Below are 22,331 nucleotides of genomic sequence, written 5' to 3'. Positions count from 1 at the left end.
GCTTGCTCTAACCTCAGGCTTCACAAAATAGCCTCAAACAGCCAAGAACTCATGAAAGCATTCCCTTCACAAGACTTGTGTAACGGTCTCAGAGACCTGGATCTGGGGTCAGACCCCACACCAATGCAACGCAGCCTCGGGCTTCTCTGGAATCTACAGTCAGACACCTTTACCTTTCAGGTCAGACAGGAAGAAAAGCCTTTCACACGCAGAGGTGTCCTATCTACCTTCAATAGCCTGTACAATCTCTTGGGTTTCGCAGCTCCTGTTACTATAAAAGGCAAAGCCTTACTAAGAGACTTAACTAAGGAAACTTCTGACTGGGATGCACCTCTGCCACCTGATAAGAGAATCCAGTGGGAAAGTATGGAAGAACTCATCAGCAGTCCTCTCCAACCTGAATGTGCCAAGACCATACACCCTTGTGCCATCTACAGAAATACAAAGCCAAAGACTATGTATTTGCAGATGCTTCTGTCAAAGCAATTGCTGCTGTTGCCCATCTCAAAACTGTAGATTCCAAATGTCAGAGCAACATTGGACTCGTTATGGGAAAAGCCAAACTTGCTCCACAACCAGAGCACACTATACCAAGGTTGGAACTTTGTGCTGCAGTCCTAGCTGTCGAGTTAGCACAGTTCATCGCATCCGAGATGGATATCGACCTGACACAAGCCAAGTTCTACTCAGACAGCAAAGTAGTCCTTGGATACATCCACAATTAAAATAGATGATTCTACGTTTATGTCAACAATAGAGTGCTACGAATTAGGAGATCAGTTCATCCAAAACAGTGGCATCACATTTCCACGGACCAAAATCCTGCAGACCACGCAACTAGAGCAGTTGACGTAAGTCAACTAGGGAGGACAACATGGCACTCAGGACCAAAACTGTTGTATACTGAGGAACGTTTTCCCAGACATCTTTGAACTAGTGAGGACTCAGGTGCTGAAATCCACCCTCCGGTGCCTACACTTCATGCACTGACTCCAGCCACTCTCCTTACCCAGAAAACAGGACTATCCAGTGCCCCTCCAGGAGGATTCGACGTTAAGGACCTCTACAAGCGCCAGTGGAGACAGGTACAAAGTCTTGCAAACACATTCTGGGACAGGTGGCGCAAACAATACTTGTCTACCCTGCAGCCACGGCGAAGTGGCAATCTTCCAGACCTAATCTGAGGATTGGTGATCTCGTGATCACTTGTGAAAGACTGCCAGGCCCATCGGAATCAATGGCCACTTGGACTAGTGACTGCAACATTCCCGAGTAAGGATGGCAACGTCTGGTAAGTCGAACTGAGGATGGCCAAAGGGAATGAACTTAAGACATTCTCCAGACCAGTAACTGAGCTGGTCCTATTGTTGTATTCGGAGAATAAGAATAGTGACATCCATTTGATGCCAGACAGGGAGTGTTCTGTCTCCGACATTAAATTCATAATCTTTGATTGGTTATCTGATATTACTAGTGAATATCTAGAATGTTCAGCTGCTTCCATAGATTTTAATATTTTCTTTGTTTCTCCATCTAGTGCCCAGAGTCATAACCGCAGTGTTATTGTGTTTAGTTTGTTTTTGTTTGTAGTTTTACCGTACCAATATACCATCACGTTCAATAAAACACAGATTCAACATACAGTCTCCTTATTGGACCCCGGTATAGAGGTTTAGCTGCCTGTATAAGCTACCTGAAGTCTGCTTCATATAGTGAGGACACAAAACCTTCTCCGTGGTAGTCACGGTGGAAAATGAAATGCCGAGAGACAAAGAAAACCCTTTATTAAGGGTCAGCAATCCAACAAGAAAGGGTGCGAAACCGGCTAAATAAGATTAAAAAAGATAAATCTCCAGGTCTGGATGGCATACACCCACGAGTACTAAGAGAACTAACTAAGTAATGTGATAGATAAGCCATTGTTTCTTATATTTAAGGACTCTATAGCGATGGGATTTGCTCCACAGGACTGGTGCATAGCAATGTGGTACCAATATTCAAAAAGGGCTCTAAAAGTGAACCTGGAAAAAATTATAGGCCAGTAAGTCTAATTGTTGGTATTGTTGGTAAAATATTTGAAGGATTTCTGAGGGATGATATTCTGGATTATCTCAATGAGAATAACTCATTGTACAGGTAATACATGTGTGAGGGACGAGGGAGACTTCATTTTGGATTTAGGACTTCAGGCCCCATAGATTATCAAGATATCTTTCTCCAGTCCTGAATGATGGCTCATTGGGAAAAGTACACAGTTCCCAAAAGAGCAGAGCCTTTGCCAAATGGCCAGTGAATTAGAGGCCACGTGTTAATGAAGGCAAGGAGGAGCAGAGCTAGGACCCCCTGCTTTCTTTTGTGCAAGTCTGCCTACTTAAGAGGAAAACTCTATTCCGAGAGGCGCCGACATCTAGAGATGAATTATGAAAGTACCGTGATTCTCAGGGTTAAGTCCAAAATATTACCAGAACCCTGTGAGCCCCCTGCGTCTCATACTGCTCTAGCTGTCCCGGATACCGAGCTATCGAGACTGGCTCTCTAGAACCTCTTAGCCAACTTAAGTTTGGACTCTCAGCATCGGTCCAGCCCCAATGAACCCGTTGAGACATCAGCCATTCTGTTTGGACTGCCCGCTAGGAAGTTATGACCCATCCTAGATATTGGGAATTATTTCTGCGATGAGGCAAAGGGAGGAGAATGCATTCCAACCCAGAGGGGCGGTGGTAAATATGGGTGGGGGCGCGCTAAGGGTTGAAAGCTAGCTACACACTTCTAGTCCCATTTTTGTTCTGCATGGAAGCCACGTCACGTTACATGTGGAGACGGACCAGGAACTAAGAAGTACCTGTGGAGTCAAGTGCTTCCCTAGGGCCCACATGCTATAAGAAACGGTAACTTGACCTACAGCTAACTGCTACTCACAACCTGTACTCTACTTTTATCTGTACCTCTGACTGTAATATATGCATACAATAGTAGTTTCTAGTGCACCTTTCGGCAATTAAACTATCAATTAATTTTGGGCAGCTCTATTCTCTCGAAACCCAATTTCCCACGTCCGTGAGTCTGGCTAGTACTTACATGCTACCTGGGGTTGGCTTCTGACCCGATATAAGCTTGTTAACGGACCGGGTTTATATCCAATGAGTAACTGGTGGCAGCATACTGTTCTGGTGTTATTGGGGGATGCTGGCAGTGACGGATCAGAGGTTTATATACATATTCTTGGCCTGGGACTGGTCATATATATACAGCCCTTACTGCAGTGTGCCCCGATAAGCAGTACGTGACAGGGCAGCCTCTCTGGCGACTACTTTTCCTAGGTGCAGTTCCATGACTGATCTGGGGGGTAAGGGGTATGCCAGAGAGCTGCGACTGTGTAAGCTCCGTCAGATTGGTGACGGCGGAGTGATATTCGTATTCCCCCCAGTACTCTCGTGTGCAGGTGTTTTCCTTTCAACATGGATCACCAGTGACATTACACAAAGGAGCTCTGTATATAGCGTCAGCGTACAGGTTATCACCAGTAACATACACAGGAGCTCTGTGTATAGTGTACAGGTAATACAGTGATCACCAGTGACATTATACACAGGAACTCTGTATAGAGTATATTTTGTATAGTGTACAGATAATACACTGACTCACCAGTGACATCTGCAGTTCAAGTCCTCCATCTTCGCTTTTCTTCATCCAGCACAGACTGCCATCACTTCTTCCAGCCATACTTGTCTCTGCAAAAAAATAAAAAAAACAGTCATCAATAGTTGATCACTTCCAGTGCACATTTCCCACTTTTTCCCCCTACTTCTACACTGTCAGATGGAGAAAAAGTGACGTGTCACCCTGCAATGTAAAGGACACCCCTTTTGACCCTCAATGGAAAATAGTTTCCTAAAAAGTAAAGTATATTACAGCAGTAATAATATCCCTAATTGGACCCTAAATAAATTATGTTCCCCACTTGTCACCAAAACCTAATATAAGGCTAGTTTCACACTAGCTTTTTTTGCGCGTTTGGAACGCACATCAAACGCATACAAAAAACGCTTTCAAACGCTTGTAAACGCAGCTTTTTTTGGAACATAATAGTGTGCTGAAAGCCAAAAAAAGCAGTGATTATATGCGTTTTGCATGCGTTTGCGTGATTATTGCGCATAATGTCACAAAATCATTGACCAATATACTCCACCAATTGGACAGCAGTGGGCGTGTGTTATTGGAATTCCTTATCTAGACCCACTTTACAGCTATTCTTCCCAGTTGCTAGCAGTTTTTGATGAAGACATGGATCTGCGCTGGAAGAGCTTTCACTTCAACTTGGATCTGGACATCAGGATGGCTCAAGCTTACGCAGTTGCTTGCCATGAACAAAGAGAGAGAGAGACAGCAAAGACGGCAGCGGCGGCGTTTGTGGATTCATCCTATTGTTGAACTCCGGGAGAACCGTGGAGCTTACCACACCCTCTACAGCGAGCTACAGGCAAACCCGGATAAATTTACGGATTACACACGGATGTCCCAACAAAGCTTCATGTATTTACTTGGTCGTGTACAAGATGTCATCCGTAGACCGGACACACAGCTCCGTCGTGCGATTCCTCCCGAGGAACGGCTCCTGGTCACATTACGGTACGTAACCACTGACTGCATGATAGTATTGGTTCTTTGATGTAGTAGTATATTATGGCAGAATTCTTGATCTGCCATGTACTTAACAAAAGTATGCTGCATTGGTTTGAGGCCTTTTTTTAACCCCTTCACTACCAAGGGTGGTTTGCACGTTACCTCCCAGGCCAATTTTTACAATTCTGACCACTGTCCTTTTATGAGGCCATAACTCTGGAACGCTTCCATGGATCCTGGTGATTCTGACAATGTTTTCTCATGACATATTGTACTTCATGTTAGTCATAAAATTTCATTCATATAACTTACGTTTATTTGTGAAAAAAATGGAAATTTGGCGAAAATGTTGAAAATTTCGCAATTTTCCAACTTTGAATTTTTATGCCCTTAAATCACAGAGATATGGCACATAAAAAACTTAATAAGTAACATTTCCCACATGTTTACTTTACATCAGCACAATTTTGGAACCAAATTTTTTTTTGTTAGGAAGTTATAAGGGTTAAAAGTTGACCAGCGATTTCTCATTTTTGCAACACCATTTTATTTTTACGAACCACATCACATTTGAAGTCACTTTGAAGGGTCTATATGATAGAAAATACCCAAAAGTGACACCATTCTAAAAACTGCACCCCTTAAGGTGCTCAAAAGCACATTCAAGGAGTTTATTAACCCTTCAGGTGCTTCACAGGAATTTTTTGAATATTTAAAAAAAAAATGAACATTAACTTTTTCACAAAAAAAATAATTCAGGTTCAATTTTTTTTCTTTTACCAAGGGTAACAGGAGAAATTGAACTGCAAAAATTATTGTGCAATTTGTCCTGAGTACGCTGATACCCGATATGTGGGGGGGGACCACTGTTTCGGCGCATGGCAGAGCTCAGAAGGGAAGGAGCGCCGTTTGACTTTTGCAATGCAAAATTGGCTGGAATTCAGATCGGACGCCATGTCAGGTTTGCAGAGCCCCTGATGTACCTAAACAGTGGAAACCCCCCACAAGTGACCCCATTTTGGAAACTAGACCCCCCAAGGAACTTATCTAGATATGTAGTGAGAACTTTGAACCCACAAGGGCTTCACAGAAGTTTATAACGTACAGCGGTACAATTAAAAAATCATTTTTTCCACAAAATGATCTCTTCACCCCCAATTTTTATTTTCCCAAGGGTAACAGGACCCTGAAAGTTATTGTGCAATTTGTCCTGAGTACGCTGATACCCCATGTGTGGGTGTAAATGACTATTTGGGCGCATAGCAGAGCTCGGAAGGGAAGCAGCGCCATTTGACATTTTGGCTGGAATTGAGATCGGACACCATGTCGCGTTTGGAAAGCCCCTGATGTACCAAAACAGTGGAATCCTCCCATAAATGACACCATTTTGGAAACTAGATCCCCCAAGGAACTTATCTAGATGTGTGGTGAGAACTTTGAACCCCCAAGTGCTTCACAGAAGTTTATAACGCCCAGGCGTGAAAATAAAAAAAATTTTTTTTTCCACAAAAATGATATTTTTGCCCCCAATTTTTTATTTTCCTAAGGGCAACAGGAGAAATAGGACCCCAAAAGTTGTTTTGCAAATTGTCCTGAGTAGGCTGATACCCCATATGAGGGGGTAAAACACTGCTTGGGTGCATGGCAGAGCTTGGAAGGGAAGGAGCACCATTTGACTTTTTCAACGCAGAATTGGCTGGAATTGAGATCAGACGCCATGTTGCATTTGGAGAGCACCTGATGTGCGCAAATAGTGGAAACCCCCAATTCTAACTTCAACCCTAACCTCAACACACCCCAAGCCCTAACCCTAGCCCTAACCCTAATGGGAAAATGGAAATACATTTTTTTAATATTATTTTTCCCTAACTAAGGGGGTGATAACGGGGGGTTTGATTTACTATTTATGGCGGTATTTATATTTGGAAGCAGTCACGCTAAAAGACGCTTTTTATTGTAAAAATAGTTTTTGCATCACCACATATTGAGAGCTATAATTTTTCAAAATTTTGACCCACAGAGTCATGTGAGGTCTTATTTATTGCGGGACGAGTTGACGTTTTTATTGGTACCATGTTTGGGCATGTGACATTTTTTGATCGCTTTTTATTTCGTTTTTTGGGACGCAGAATTCACAAAAACCAGCGTTTCATGAATTTCTTTTGGGTGGTGCGTTTACGCCATTCCGCGTGCGATAAAATTGATAAAGCAGTTTTCTTCTTCGGGTCAGTGCGGTTACAGCGATACCTTATTTATGTCTTTTTATGTTTTGGCGCTTTTATGCAATGAAAACAATTTTATATAAAAAAATAATTATTTTTGCATCGCTTTATTCTGCGAGCTATTACTTTTTTATTTTTTCGCTGATGCTGTGTGGTGGCTCGTTTTTTGCGGGACAAGATGACGTTTTCAGCGGTACCATGGATATTTACGTATATGCGTCTTTTTGATCGCGCATTATTGCACTTTTTGTTCGGCGGTATGATAATAAATCATTATTTTTTGCTTCGTTTTTTATTTTTTAAGGGGTTCGCTTAAGGGGTTAACTAATGGGACAGTTTTATAGGGCGGGTAGCTACGGACGCGGCGATACCAAATATGTTTACTTTTATTGTTTGTTTTTTTTATTTCCAAAAAATGAATTTATTGGGGAATTTTTTTTTTTTTTTTTTTTTAATTTACTTAGCGATTTTTTAAAAATTATTTTTACACTTTTATTTTTTACATTATTACAATGTCCCAGGGGGGACATAACTGTCATGTGACAGATCGCTGATCTGTCACATCACAGATCGCTGTGACAGATCAGCGATCTGTCACAGGCACTGCTGCAGGCTTCCTCATGCCTGCGCTCTGCGGGCAGTGAGGAGGTCAGCTTCCTGCAGGCCCCGGGAGGTCCCCGCCGCCATATTGGATCCGGGGGCCTGCAGGGAAGGAGCCCCTTGCAGCAGTGCTGCACATTGCGCTGCCGTGGGGGGCTCAGGGAAGCACGGAGGGAGCCCCCTCCCTGCCGATGCTTCCCTTTAACCCCCGGTACACCGCGATCGTGTTTGATCGCGGTGTACAAGGGGTTAACGTGTCGGGTGTCACCCATGTGGGTGCCGCTTATCGCTATGATGTAATATTCCATCCATGGTAATTAGGGCCCAGGGCACATGGACGGAATATTACGTCCAATGAAGGAAATGGGTTAAAGAAAGGATGCATATCTATTTATTGGTGTGCCCCCTTTTTTTTTTTTTTTAATGTGTTAAAAATCCCTATACCCTATATGTTTCTTTGTGTCCCAGATTCCTGGCTACTGGAGAGACCCTCTCTTCTCTGCACTTCCAGTACCGGCGTGGAATCTCCACCTTGTCTGGAATAGTTGCAGTCACCTTCCGGGCTTTGTGGGACGTTCTCTGTCCAGAATTTATGCCCCTGCCCACCGCAGAAAAGTGGCTTGAAAATGCAGAAAGATTCTGGACAGTCTGCAATTTCCCTAATTGTTTGGGTGCGGTGGATGGGAAACACATCAGGATTATGAAACCCAAGAGAACTGGATCAGAGTACTACAACTATAAAAAGTACTTCTCTACAGTACTAATGGCCATTTCTGATGCAGACTGTCTGTTTGTTGCAGTGGACATTGGGGCATTTGGGTGTGGAAATGACTCCCAGGCTTTTAAGAACTCAGACATGGGCCGGAGGTTGTATGGCAGCCAGTTCAATTTCCCCATGCCACGGCCTCTTCCCCACACCGAAGGTCTGCCACAGCCATTTGTAATGGTTGGGGATGAGGCATTCCAGATGTGCCAACACCTGCTCAAACCATACTCCAGTCAGGACTTGGACCACACTAAAAGAATTTTTAATTACAGGTTGACCAGGGCCAGGGGTGAACCTAGCCTCTCTGCTGCCTGAGGCGAACAGCAAAATGACTCCCCCCCCACACACACAAAGTAAATTCTCATATCTATCCTGTAAAACTGAGTACAGTAGTGGACATTTTGATTTAGATAAATAGAAAAAAAAAAAAGGTGTCCAAACACAAGGATATCAGCGCCATCACACGTACATAGAAGAACAACACAGAAGTATCCAGAACAAGGGTCAATAATGGTAATGGTAGGCCTGGCACAGGGCCGGACTGGGACAAAAATGCAGCCCTGCCACACAAATCCCACCAGCCCACAAACTATAGCACTCCTCACCCCGATCAGTGAATTTCTGCTATACTTTGTCGTCCCCTCATCACTCTCTTTAAGGAGTTATTTGAAGAGCCACATGTGAATGGCACCACAGTGTGTATGACTGACCACAGCTCCATTTACATGGTGCTCTTCAAAGCTACGTTTCCCAGGATCATGGGGGTCCCAGCGGTCAGATCCACAACAAACAAAGTCATCCCTTATCCCCACATAATGCTCCATACAGTATTATGGGCACCATATATTACTTCATACAGTTTAATTGGCCCCATATATTACTGCATACAGCATAATAGGCCCCATATAATGCTCCATACAGTATAATGGGCACCATATATTACTTCATACAGTATAATGGGCCCCATATATTACTGCATACAGCATAATGGGCCCCATAAAATGCTCCATACAGTATAATGGGCCCCATATATTACTTCATACAGTACAATGGGCCCCATATATTACTTCATACAGTATAATGGGCCCCATATATTACTTCATACAGTATAATGGGCCCCATATATTACTTCATACAGTATAATGGGCCCCATATATTACTTCATAAAGTATAATGGGCCCCATATATTACTGCAAACAGTATAATGGGCCCCATATATTACTGCAAACAGTATAATGGGCCCCATATATTACTGCAAACAGTATAATGGGCCCCATATATTACTGCAAACAGTATAATGGGCCCCATATATTACTTCATACAGTATAATGGCCCCATATATTACTTCATACAGTATAATGGGCCCCATATATTACTTCATACAGTATAATGGTCCCATATATTACTTCATACAGTATAATGGGCCCAATACATTACTTCATACAGTATAATGGGCCCAATACATTACTTCGTACAGCATAATGGGCCCCATACATTACTTCGTACAGTATAATGGGCCCCATACATTACTTCGTACAGTATAATGGGCCCCATACATTACTTCGTACAGTATAATGGGCCCCATACATTACTGCATACAGTATAATGGGCCCCATATATTACTTCATACAGTATAATGGGCCCCATACATTACTTCATACAGTATAATGGGCCCCATACATTACTGCATACAGTATAATGGGCCCCATATATTACTTCATACAGTATAATGGTCCCATATATTACTTCATACAGTATAATGGGCCCAATACATTACTTCGTACAGTATAATGGGCCCCATACATTACTTGGTACAGTATAATGGGCCCCATACATTACTGCATACAGTATAATGGGCCCCATATATTACTTCATACAGTATAATGGGCCCCATATATTACTTCATACAGTATAATGGGCCCCATATATTACTTCATACAGTATAATGGCCCCATATATTACTTCATACAGTATAATGGGCCCCATATATTACTTCATACAGTATAATGGGCCCCATATATTACTTCATAAAGTATAATGGGCCCCATATATTACTTCATACAGTATAATGGTCCCCATATATTACTTCATACAGTATAATGGTCCCATATATTACTTCATACAGTATAATGGGCCCAATACATTACTTCGTACAGTATAATGGGCCCCATACATTACTTCGTACAGTATAATGGGCCCCATACATTACTGCATACAGTATAATGGGCCCCATACATTACTGCATACAGTATAATGGGCCCCATATATTACTTCATACAGTATAATGGGCCCCATACATTACTTCATACAGTATAATGGGCCCCATACATTACTGCATACAGTATAATGGGCCCCATATATTACTGCATACAGTATAATGGGCCCCATACATTACTGCATACAGTATAATGGGCCCCATACATTACTGCATACAGTATAATGGGCCCCATATATTACTTCATACAGTATAATGGGCCCCATATATTACTTCATACAGTATAATGGTCCCATATATTACTTCATACAGTATAATGGGCCCAATACATTACTTCGTACAGTATAATGGGCCCAATACATTACTTCGTACAGTATAATGGGCCCCATACATTACTTCGTACAGTATAATGGGCCCCATACATTACTGCATACAGTATAATGGGCCCCATACATTACTTCATACAGTATAATGGGCCCCATATATTACTTCATACAGTATAATGGTCCCCATATATTACTTCATACAGTATAATGGGCCCCATACATTACTTCATACAGTATAATGGGCCCCATACATTACTTCATAAAGTATAATGGGCCCCATATATTACTTCATACAGTATAATGGGCCCCATATATTACTTCATACAGTATAATGGGCCCCATATATTACTTCATACAGTATAATGGGCCCAATACATTACTTCGTACAGTATAATGGGCCCCATACATTACTTCGTACAGTATAATGGGCCCCATACATTACTGCATACAGTATAATGGGCCCCATACATTACTGCATACAGTATAATGGGCCCCATATATTACTTCATACAGTATAATGGGCCCCATACATTACTTCATACAGTATAATGGGCCCCATACATTACTGCATACAGTATAATGGGCCCCATATATTACTGCATACAGTATAATGGGCCCCATATATTACTTCATACAGTATAATGGTCCCCATATATTACTTCATACAGTATAATGGTCCCCATATATTACTTCATACAGTATAATGGGCCCCATATATTACTTCATACAGTATAATGGCCCCATATATTACTTCATACAGTATAATGGGCCCCATATATTACTTCATAAAGTATAATGGGCCCCATATATTACTTCATACAGTATAATGGGCCCCATATATTACTTCATACAGTATAATGGTCCCATATATTACTTCATTCAGTATAATGGGCCCAATAATATTACTTCGTACAGAATAATAGGCACCATACATTACTTCGTACAGCATAATGGGCCCCATACATTACTTCATACAGTATAATGGGCCCCATATATTACTTCATACAGTATAATGGTCCCCATATATTACTTCATACAGTATAATGGTCCCCATATATTACTGCATACAGTATAATGGTCCCCATATATTACTTCATACAGTATAATGGTCCCCATATATTACTTCATACAGTATAATGGTCCCCATATATTACTTCATACAGTATAATGGTCCCCATATATTACTTCATACAGTATAATGGTCCCCATATATTACTTCATACAGTATAATGGTCCCCATATGTTACTTCATACAGTATAATGGTCCCCATATATTACTTCATACAGTATAATGGTCCCCATATATTACGTCATACAGTATAATGGTCCCCATATATTACGTCATACAGTATAATGGTCCCCATATATTACGTCATACAGTATAATGGTCCCCATATATAACTTCATACAGCACAATGGCCACCATATATTACTTCATACAGTATAATGGGCCCCATATAATTCTTCTCCCCAAACCCCGCTGCTCTGGTCTCCTCAGTGTATTCTGATCCTCCACACTGCTTGGCACAGGGACATCATTAACTTTACGTATATAATTGTACACTTGGACTGATAGTAATAGTGATTTGCTTGTACCCTGTTGTCTGGGGCTGGCCCACTTTATGGGGATGCTGAGGGCATATGATTATACACCAGTAAAAAGTATGAGAGGCTCAATATGACAAGTGCCACCTAGTTTCCTACCCATCTTATTCTACTGGTACTGTGGGCACACTGACTGGTACTGAGGAAAAGAAAGAACAGAGAGAAAAAAAACACAGAGAGAGAGAAAGAAAGAAACAACGAGAAAAAGAAAGAGGGGAAAGAAAGAAAGACGAGAGAGAGAAAGAGGGGAAAGAAAGAAGGAAAGAAACAGAGAGAAAGAAAGAGCCAAGAGAGAGAAAAGAAAGATTAGAGAGATAAAGAAACAAAGAGAGAAAGATTCTATAAAGATACTAGGACAGGACATATGATCCGCTTACATGGCCGGCAACCCCGAGTCCAAGGCGATCCTGCTATCCACGCTGTTGGAGGACGACACAATGATGGATCTGAAACATTCCCTGAAGTGCCTCCATGGTTCTGCCACAATCTCCTCCCGAAATTACCTAATTTCCGTTCAGCTTCTTGCACATCACTTCCGGTAGAACGTCACGTGCGAATTTTAAAGTACTCCGCGGGGGTCCGCCGTGTAGTCCTGTGTCCGCGTGAAAAGTAAGCTCCCAGCTGGGGTAGTTGGACAGAATCTCTCTCAAAATCGGGACTGTCCCGCTGGGAGGTATGAATGCTCCCCACCATACACCTTGTACACGTATGGCTCTGCACACATCATAAACACATGGTTCCGCTTTTTATGCCTCGCACACACACAGCTCCGCTCTGTACACCTCGCACACACACGTCTCCACTCAGTACACACATGGCTCTGCTCCATACACCTCGTACACATGCGGCTCTGCTCCGTACACCTTGTACACACGTGGCCACGCTCTGTAAACCTTGTACACAAATGGCTCTGCTCCGTAAACCTTGTACACCTGCGGCTTTGCTCCATACACCTTGTACACCTCGCACATGCGCTGCTCAGCTCCGTACACATCTCTGCTCTGTACACGCACGGCTCCGCTCCGTGCACCTCGTACACACGCACGGCTCCGCTCCGTGCACCTCGTACACACGCACGGCTCCTCTCCGTGCACCTCGTACACACGCACGGCTCCTCTCCGTGCACCTCGTACACACGCACGGCTCCTCTCCGTGCACCTCGTACACACGCGGCTCTGCTCCTTACACCTCGCACACATGCAGCTCTGCTCCTTACACAGGGCCGGGCTAAGACCAAAAAGCAGCCCTGACAAAAAAAATTCACCAGCCCACATACAATGAATGTCCTCACCCAAATCGTAGAACACTGGCAGGTTGTGCCAACTTTTGCTTTAGCACGCACACACACACACACACACACACACACACACGTAGCTCACGCACACATGGCTCATGTATCACACACACACACGTATCGCACGCAGCTCACACGTATCACACACACACACAGCACACACAGCTCACACGTATCACACACACAGCTCACACGTATCACACACCCAGTTCACATGTATCACACCCCACACGTATCACACAGACAGCTCACACGTATCACACACAAACACAGCTCACACGTATCACACACAGCTCACACGTATCACACACACAGCGCTCACGTATCACACACAGCTCACATACCAGTAGCTCACGCTCACACAAGTAACTTACACACACGTATCACACAATTCGCTCACACACACACACGTATCACACAACTCACACACACATGTATCACACAACTCACACAGCTCACACACACATGTATCACACAACTCACACAGCTCACACACACATGTATCACACAACTCACACAGCTCACACACATGTATCACACAACTCACACACGCATGTATCACACAACTCACACACAGCTCACACGCATGTATCACAGCTCACACGCATGTATCACAGCTCACACAGTTCACACACGCATGTATCACACAACTCACACACGCATGTATCACAGCTCACACACACAAGTAGCTCACTCACGATGACAGACAGCAGTCCTGCATAAACCAAGAAATGATGCGCACAGGACCTGAGATGAGGTCACAGGAGGAGTCATGAGTCACATGATCAGGGGGCCCTGACACCTTCCCTCCTGTGACCGCATCAATTACAGCCTCTTGCACGACCGCAGCATCAGCGTGCAGAGGCTAAATTGTAGGTGCTGCGGGTAGAGGAGCGCATAATGCCGCCCCCTGCCGCTTGAGCAGCTGGTGCAAATCGCCTCATTATAGGTGCGGCCCTGACCAGGGCCAGAAGAACTGTACAGTGTGCCTTTGGTAAACTAGTATCCAGATGGCGAATTCTCTCCACAGTCATTAAACTAGAAACTGTGGATGAGGTGGTGAAGGCCTGTGTTGTTCTACACAATTTTGTGATGGATAGAGAGCACCCTAGTTTTGAACTAGATGATTCCTCTCCTAACCCCTTGCCTGAATTTAATCAGCACCCTCTACGGTCATCTGTTGGAAGTAGGGCAAATGAGGGACCAGTTTGCAAACTACTTCACCTCTGATGTTGGACGGGTGGCCTGGCAAGAGCAAATGGTGTAACCTAATTTTTATGTGTTGTGTATGTTAATAAAAAGCCTGTGTTTAGACCTGTATGTTTTTTCTTCAAAGAATGATACAACGCCAGGTTCATGACCATATGACGTGTATTTTCACACACATTAAATAGAGTATGAGGTTGTTTAGAACTTCGTTCACCAACTCCAGTCCTCAAGTTATACCAACAGATCATTTTTTCAGGATTCCCTTTGTATTGCACAGGTGATGCAATTATCACGTGAGCAACAGTAAGGAAATCCTGAAAACATGATCTGTTGGTGGGCCTTGAGGACTGGAGTTGGGGAACCCTGATTTACAAGGTCTATCTATAATAACCTTGGATTGTATTCCAAACAATAAAATGATGTTACAAAACACCATAGTAGATTAACTGATAAGGATACTCATCAAGGTAACAATAGATAGTCCTTGCAATCAACACCATCATCTATTACGTCTACCTGGAGCAAAGACACTAAGGCCATGTAAAAAATGCACGTCAGATTTTTCTTGTTTGCAAATACATATCTCCAAAATTGACACACGAAACGTGTCATTTCTGGAGCTGTGTGTACACAAAAAAGAAAAGTGTACGGCGCAGTGTGTGTAGGCGTTGAAAGACACATTAACCAAACATTATTTGAACACAAAATATTCAATATTTATTTTTTTTAATAAAATTATTTTCACTTTGAAGGACGTTTGGGAGAAGTGTTGGATACTTTGGGGGTGTGGAGAGAGGATGAACGGCTGGAAACTGAGGAAGGGGTTCTAGGTGAAGGTGCTACTAAATTACTGGGGGAAGGGAGGTCAGGCATGATAAAGGAGGAAGGTTGTGAAACATTGGAAGGAGAGGGGGGATTGAGTAACAAAGTCTTTTGTTTTTTCTTCCTTAGGGCAGGAGTCACCTGCCTGGACCGACTTCCACCGTGTGACCGCCTTCCATGGCTTGACCGCCTAGAGCTGCTGGTCCGTGGACGATGTGAATAAAAAACAGAATGAGCGTCTCCCCTGGGTGCTCGGTGGAGATGCTGGCGATGCTCCTTGTAGGTGAAATGGTGGTGTCGGTGCTCATGGAAGGTGAATTACGCCTGGTGCTTCTGGTGGGAGAAGTGTGGGCGGTGCTCCGATCTGGTGAAGTGGTGGCAGTGCTACTCTGATGTGTAGTTTTGGAGGTCCTATGAGGAGGCGAAATGTTGGCGGTGATCCTCTGAAGAGTAGTGGTGGCGGTGCTCCTATGAGGAGATGTGGTGGTGGTGGTGGTCCTCTGAAGAGTGGTGGTTGGGGTGCTCCTTGTATGGTGCGGAGTTGTGGTGGTGCTCTCATACATTGGAGAAGTGGCGGTGCTCTGATCCGGAGAGGTTCTTTCTGTGCGAACAGGTGGAGAGGTGGTGGCCCAACGAGATTTAGCACTGGAGGTGCGCCAAGATGTGGTAACTGTGGCAGTACTGGTGCTCCAGACAGAAGCAGCGAATGACATGGTGGTAGCGGCGGGGGTGGAGTGTCCAGCAGCACTCGACATTGGTGTGGTGTAGTGGTGCCCAGCTTGGCTAGGAATGCAGGTAGCAACGATATGCAGCAGAAGTCGGTACTCAGGTGAAGCGAGTCAGTGGTGGCACAGGTGGGAATGACAACACTGACTGCTGCACGTACTGATTCTGCTGCATAGCCTGCAAGTAAGCAGTGTTGCAGGCGTGTAACACACTCAGCTGTTGCTCAGGACTAAGGTATCAGCCATGCCCCGTTCAATTTTACTAAAGAAATGATGCGCTGGTCTATTGAGGTCGGCCTCAAGCCAGTCAAGGAGCTGTGTGGAAGAGTGGAAGCGGTGTTCCATGTAGTTAAAACCACGTTCCATTAGAGAAAATCCACTTTCCACTCTTTCGGACATAGTCTTGAGACTGGCATGAAAGGCCTCGCTCAAGTACATGAACTCTGGCAAAACAGGCCTGTCCGAGGCCCTCTGCCGCTGGCGGGTAGTGCTCGCATAACCAGTGGCAGGGACCTGGGACAGGGAAACACCTGATTGACCAGCTTCCTGGCCACCAGCTGTCTTTGTTGCTGACCTGCAACTTGCTTCCTGGCTGTCGGATGGCTGGGACGGGTCCGAGGTCGATCGATGAACCGCTTCCGTGACAGGTTGCAGGGTGCTGCTCCAGGTGCTGCGGAAAAAAAAGGTAAACATAAGTATCCAGCATTAACAAGACGGATCAGCTGTGGAATATAAATTAGGGTTAAGCCAAAAAAAAAAAAAAAAAATACTTACGCTCTGGTGGCAAGTACTGGTCGTAAGAATTCCAAGGCCCGATGATAGCGGTACTTGGTTCTTGTCCTTGCAGAAGAGCCACTGCGAACCTGCCCCTCAGCATGAACATCAGTGTTGAAACGGTCCTTCATCGAGCGCCAACGTGTGCGGACTTTGTTCACTGTTGAAACAATGGAAAAGAAAAAAAGAATTAGGTTGTACCACACAATGATGGTATCTGTATTACCACACACCTGAGTTGTCATCAATGCTGAATCACCAATAATTCAAATAAAAATGCATTCACTATTTAACCAGAGGACACGTGTGTCTACTGCAAGCAGATTTCTTGCAGTAAACACACATGTATCATCAGGATCAAGAGTGAACCATTAAAAAGACACAGCATGACAATGCACAATGCGTACACTATTGAACCTGAGGACACGTGTGTTTATTGCAAGCAGATCTCTTGCCGTAAACTCACATGTATCATCAGGATCAAGAGTCAATGCAGCATCACACAACCGAGAAATACTTACTGAACGCCTTTTTGACAGTTGCAGAGGCGCTGTCCCAGCCCTCCATCAATGCTGCAACCACTTCATTCCATAGCCGCCGGGTCACCACAATGTCATTGTACTGCTGGTCACGGCTGTCCCACAACGGGACACGCTCCTGGCTGATGAGTTGCTCATTGTCTAGATAGACGTCCTCATCCTGTTGTGGAACCTAGAAAAGAAATACATTTAGAATCTTTGCATTTATGGAGAGGGGTGATGGAGAAGAAAAAAAAAAAAAAAAGGGGAGAAAAGCTGGACCGAAAAACCAGAATCCAAAAATTTAATTAAAAAAAAAAAAAAAAATATTAGGGAAAAAACTTTCCTACCGTGCGTCTCCTTCCCGCCGTGCTTTGTGTACGCTGCTCACCCTCACTTGGCTGGTCCGATGCTGAGGTCTCTAAAAGAAAATAAATAAACACTTGGACAGGCGGGTACACTTCACAAGACCGCAAACTACTCACCTCACGCTCTGCGTCTGCCAATTCTTCCGCTGCTGGTGAGTATTCGGATCCAGAAGACATTCTAGCAAAATAAAAAAATAAACAGTACACATTATATATTTGAAAGCACAGGCTCACAGAAAAATTATACTCACATTAAGCTGCTGTGATCCAAGATATGACCTCTGGCTGGGTGGGTGTCTTTTCTTCTTGCAGTATGTCTGGAGAGTGATGAGGTGGCACTACAAAGCCCTCCTTTTATCTCCCATGCTCCAAAACAATGTTTCTTGTTGAGGGGCTGGATTTAGACAGTGTCTAGATATTGTTTACTCTGAAATCGCACGCGCTCGCAAAGCGCTGACATGCGCACTATACAGCGCACGTCAGCTCGCACATAGACTAATACTATTTTTTTGCGCATTGCGTGTGCTGACGCGCGCATGAGCATTTTTAACGACGTTGGGCGGACCAAAAAATGCAACATGTAGCGTCTGATCGCATACATGGAAAATGCGCAGCGCACTGAAACGCTGAGGCCTGCGTGCAATCGCTAGACACTGCGCACGCTATTTTAAATATAGGGGACAAATGCGCGTGCGACCGATAGCGCACAATACGCTGCGCGATAAAACGCAAATGTGAAACCAGCCTAACATGGTCATCATTCTGGGCCCCTTTATTTTATAATATGCCCAAGTCTGGTCTCAATATCTGCAGCCTGGGCCCCAGATTTCCATCCTGGCCCACATTTGTCCCTTGTCCTGCCCTCCCATATATCCATCCTGGTTCCCATACGTTCCTTGTTCTGTCCCCCATATATCCATCCTGACCCTCCCCCCCCTTATTTACATCCTTGTCCGGCTCCCCTCCCATATATCCATCCTGTCCCTGCTCACCCAATATATCCTGTTCCCTTGTCCTGCCCCCAGTATATCCATCCTGGTCCCTTGTGCTGCTCCCCTCTATATATCCATCCTATTACCTTTTGCTGTTCCCCCCATATATCCATCCAGGTGTCCCTTGTTCTGCCCCCTCATTTATCCATTCTCATCCCTAGTGCTGCTCCCAACATACAGTATATCCATCCTGGTCCCTTGTCCTGCCACTCCATTTATCCATCCTGCTCCCTTCTGTTGCTCCCCCATATGTTCATCCTGGTCCCTTGTGCTGCTCCCCCATATATCCATCCTGTCCCTGGTACTGCTTACCCCATAAATCCATCCTCGTCCCTTGTTTTACTCCCCCATATGTCCATCCTGGTCCCTTTTCCTGCCACTCCATAGATTCATCCTGTTCCCTTGTGCTCTACTCCCCCATATATCCATCCTGTTCCTTGTACTGCTCACCCCATATATCATGTTCCCTTGTCCTGCCCCCCATATATCCACCCCGGTCCCTTGTTCTGCTCCCCTCCATATATCCATCCTATTACCTTGTGCTGTTCCCCCCCATATATCCATCCAGGTCCCTTGTTCTGCCCCCTATTTATTCATCTTCGTCCCTAGTGCTGCTCCCAACATATATCCATCCTGGTCCCTTGTCCTGCCACTCCCATTTATCCATCCTGTTCCCTTGTGCTGCTCCCCCATATATATCCATCCTGGTACCTTGTGCTGTTCCCCCCATATATCCATCCTCGTCCCTTGTTCTGCACCTTGTGCTGCTCCCCCACATATATCAAACCTGGCCACATGTGATTCTCCCCACACATCAATACTGGTCACTTATGCTGCTCCTCCTCATATATTCATCCTGGTCCCTTGTGCTGCTCTCCCCCATAAATTTTGGCTCCTTGTGCTGCTCCCTACCCATATAACCATTCTAGTCCCTTGTGCTGCTCCCCCATATATCCATCATGGCCCCTTGTGCTGCTCCCCCCATATATCCATCCTGGTCCCTTGTGCTGCTCATTATATAGATATATATATATATATATATATATATATACACACACACACATATACATATATATACATATACACACATCCTGGCCCCTTGTGCTGCCCCCCCCCCCCACATATCCCCATATACCCATTTTTCTCTCAGAAAGGAAATGCAACATCAACTGTTATTCACTGTCCTATTAAGGGAATAGAAGAATCCAGGATATCTATAAACAGAAAGATAGTGAGGAAACACTTAGCTAACCTAAATTAATTCAAGTCTCCAGGTCCAGATGAATTACACCCCAGAGTACTGAAGGAGATAGCAGAAGAAATTTTTGAACCCCTCTCCATAATCTTTGAAAATTCTTGGAGAACAGGAGAAGTGCCAGAAGACTGGAGAAGAGCAAATGTTGTTCCTATCTTCAAAAAGGGGAAGAAGGTGGACCCAGGCAACTATAGGCCGGTGAGTCTGACTTCTATACCAGGAAAGATCTTTGAACAAATTATTAAACAACATGTATGTCAATACCTGGATAAGAATGAAGTGATTAACAGAGTCAGCATGGGTTTCTAACTAATAAGTCATGTCAGACTAACTTAATTTCCTTCTATGACGGTATCACTGATTGGGTGGATCAAGGAAATGCTGTAGATATAGTATATCTTGACTTCAGCAAAGCATTTGACAAAGTCTCTCATACAATCCTTATTGAAAAAATGACTAAGTATGGAATGGACAAGGCAACTGTTAGGTGGATTCATAACTGGCTTAGTGATCGGACCCAAAGAGTGGTCGTAAATGGCTGCACATCCAGTTGGAAGAATGTCTCAAGTGGGGTACCACAGGGCTCTGTCCTGGGCCCTGTATTGTTCAACATCTTTATCAACGATTTAGATGAAGGAATTGAGGGTAAACTGATTAAATTTGCTGATGACACAAAGCTAGGAGGGATAGCTAATACTAGAGAAGAGAGAGAGAGGATTCAAAAAGATTTAAATAAACTGGAGAAGTGGACAGCAACTAACAGAATGGTTTTTAACAGGGAGAAATGCAAAGTACTACATCTGGGCAATAAAAATGAAAAAAGCATATATAGAATGGGAGGAATAGGGCTAAGTGACAGCACATGTGAAAAAGACTTGGGTATACTAATAGATCACAGACTGAATATGAGTCAACAGTGTGATGCAGCAGCAAAAAAGGCAAATGCAATTCTAGGATGTATTAACAGAAGCATACAGTCTAGATCACGTGAAGTCATTATTTCCCTCTACTCCTCTTTGGTCAGACCTCATCTGGAATATTGTGTCCAGTTTTGGGCACCACATTTTAAAAAAGACATCAACAAACTGGAGCAAGTTCAGAAAAGAGCGACCAGAATGGTGACCGGTCTGCAAACCCTGTCTTATGAGGAAAGGTTGCAGGATTTGGGAATGTTTAGTTTGCAAAAGAGAAGACTGAGAGGAGACTTAATAGCTGTCTACAAATATCTAAAGGGCTGTCACATTGTAGAAGGATCAACTTTATTCTCATTTGCACAAGAAAAGACTAGAAGCAATGGGATGAAACTGAATGGGAAGAGACACAGATTAGATATTAGAAAAAACTTTTTGACAGTTAGAGTGATCAATGAGTGGAACAGGCTGCCACAAGAAGTGGTGAGTTCTCCTTCAATGGAAGTCTTCAAACAGAGGCTGGACAGACATCTGACTGGGATGATTTAGCGAATCCTGCTTTGAGCAGGGGGTTGGACCAGATGGCCCAGGAGGTCCCTTCCAACTCTACGATTCTATGATTCTATGATTCTATCCATCCTGGTCCCTTGTGCTGCTCCCCCATATATATGCATCCTGGTCCCTTGTGCTGCCCCCCCCCCATAAATCCATCCTGGTCCCTTGCGCTGCTCCCCCCATATATCCATCCTGGTCGCTTGTGCTGCTGTAAGAGAAGGAAGCAGTTCGTCTGATGCAGTGAGTAACCGGAGACAGAGAAGGGTTAACAGTTTTTACTGAACAGTAGCTCACAGCAATACTCCACACAGGAAGGCAATGAAAAAGGATAACAGGAACATGCAAAATAAACAGTGCACTTATCGGTTGAAGTTTTGGCAGGGGTAAGGCTGGAATATCTCCCAGCGACGTCGCAAATGGCACACAAAGTCTCTGGTTCTGTTCCGCAGGAAGGAATAGCACTGTTGCCCGACAGTGCTGAAGGATTCAGTCCGCTTTGTCTTTAATGCGCTCTCACGTGGAAACAATCCTCTGGATGAATGTTCCAGGAA

At 44.1% G+C, this 22,331-nt stretch overlaps 1 protein-coding gene across 1 annotated transcript; it reads right to left on the bottom strand.

Annotated features, from left to right (window-relative positions):
• Window positions 1-15,551: 15,551 nt before the first annotated feature.
• On the bottom strand, window positions 15,552-20,797 carry LOC141085090 (uncharacterized). The gene is made up of 4 exons (XM_073570141.1): window positions 18,050-20,797; window positions 17,703-17,892; window positions 17,182-17,341; window positions 15,552-17,077 (listed from the first exon to the last, which is right to left on the bottom strand). The coding sequence occupies exons 1-4, from the start codon at window positions 18,242-18,244 to the stop codon at window positions 16,621-16,623; spliced, it is 1,002 nt and encodes a 333-aa protein (XP_073426242.1). The 5' UTR covers window positions 18,245-20,797; the 3' UTR covers window positions 15,552-16,620.
• Between the last annotated feature and the right edge of the window lie 1,534 nt (window positions 20,798-22,331).

The sequence above is a fragment of the Dendrobates tinctorius genome, unplaced genomic scaffold (assembly GCF_039654945.1).
Source record: "Dendrobates tinctorius isolate UK_male_01 unplaced genomic scaffold, ASM3965494v1 ptg000028l, whole genome shotgun sequence".
NCBI classification, from domain to species: domain Eukaryota; kingdom Metazoa; phylum Chordata; class Amphibia; order Anura; family Dendrobatidae; genus Dendrobates; species Dendrobates tinctorius.
This window is presented reverse-complemented; position numbering and strand designations above follow the sequence as displayed.

What these genes read in the sequence shown, in the direction of transcription:
- LOC141085090 (XM_073570141.1), bottom strand. Translation starts at nt 18,244, where the DNA reads ATGTCTTCTGGATCCGAATACTCACCAGCAGCGGAAGAATTGGCAGAC. An exon ending in AACTGTCAAAAAGGCGTTCA is followed by an intron (nt 17,342 to 17,702) that starts GTAAGTATTTCT and finishes TTGTTTCAACAG; the next exon opens with TGAACAAAGTCCGCACACGT. An exon ending in CCAGTACTTGCCACCAGAGC is followed by an intron (nt 17,078 to 17,181) that starts GTAAGTATTTTT and finishes TTTTTTCCGCAG; the next exon opens with CACCTGGAGCAGCACCCTGC.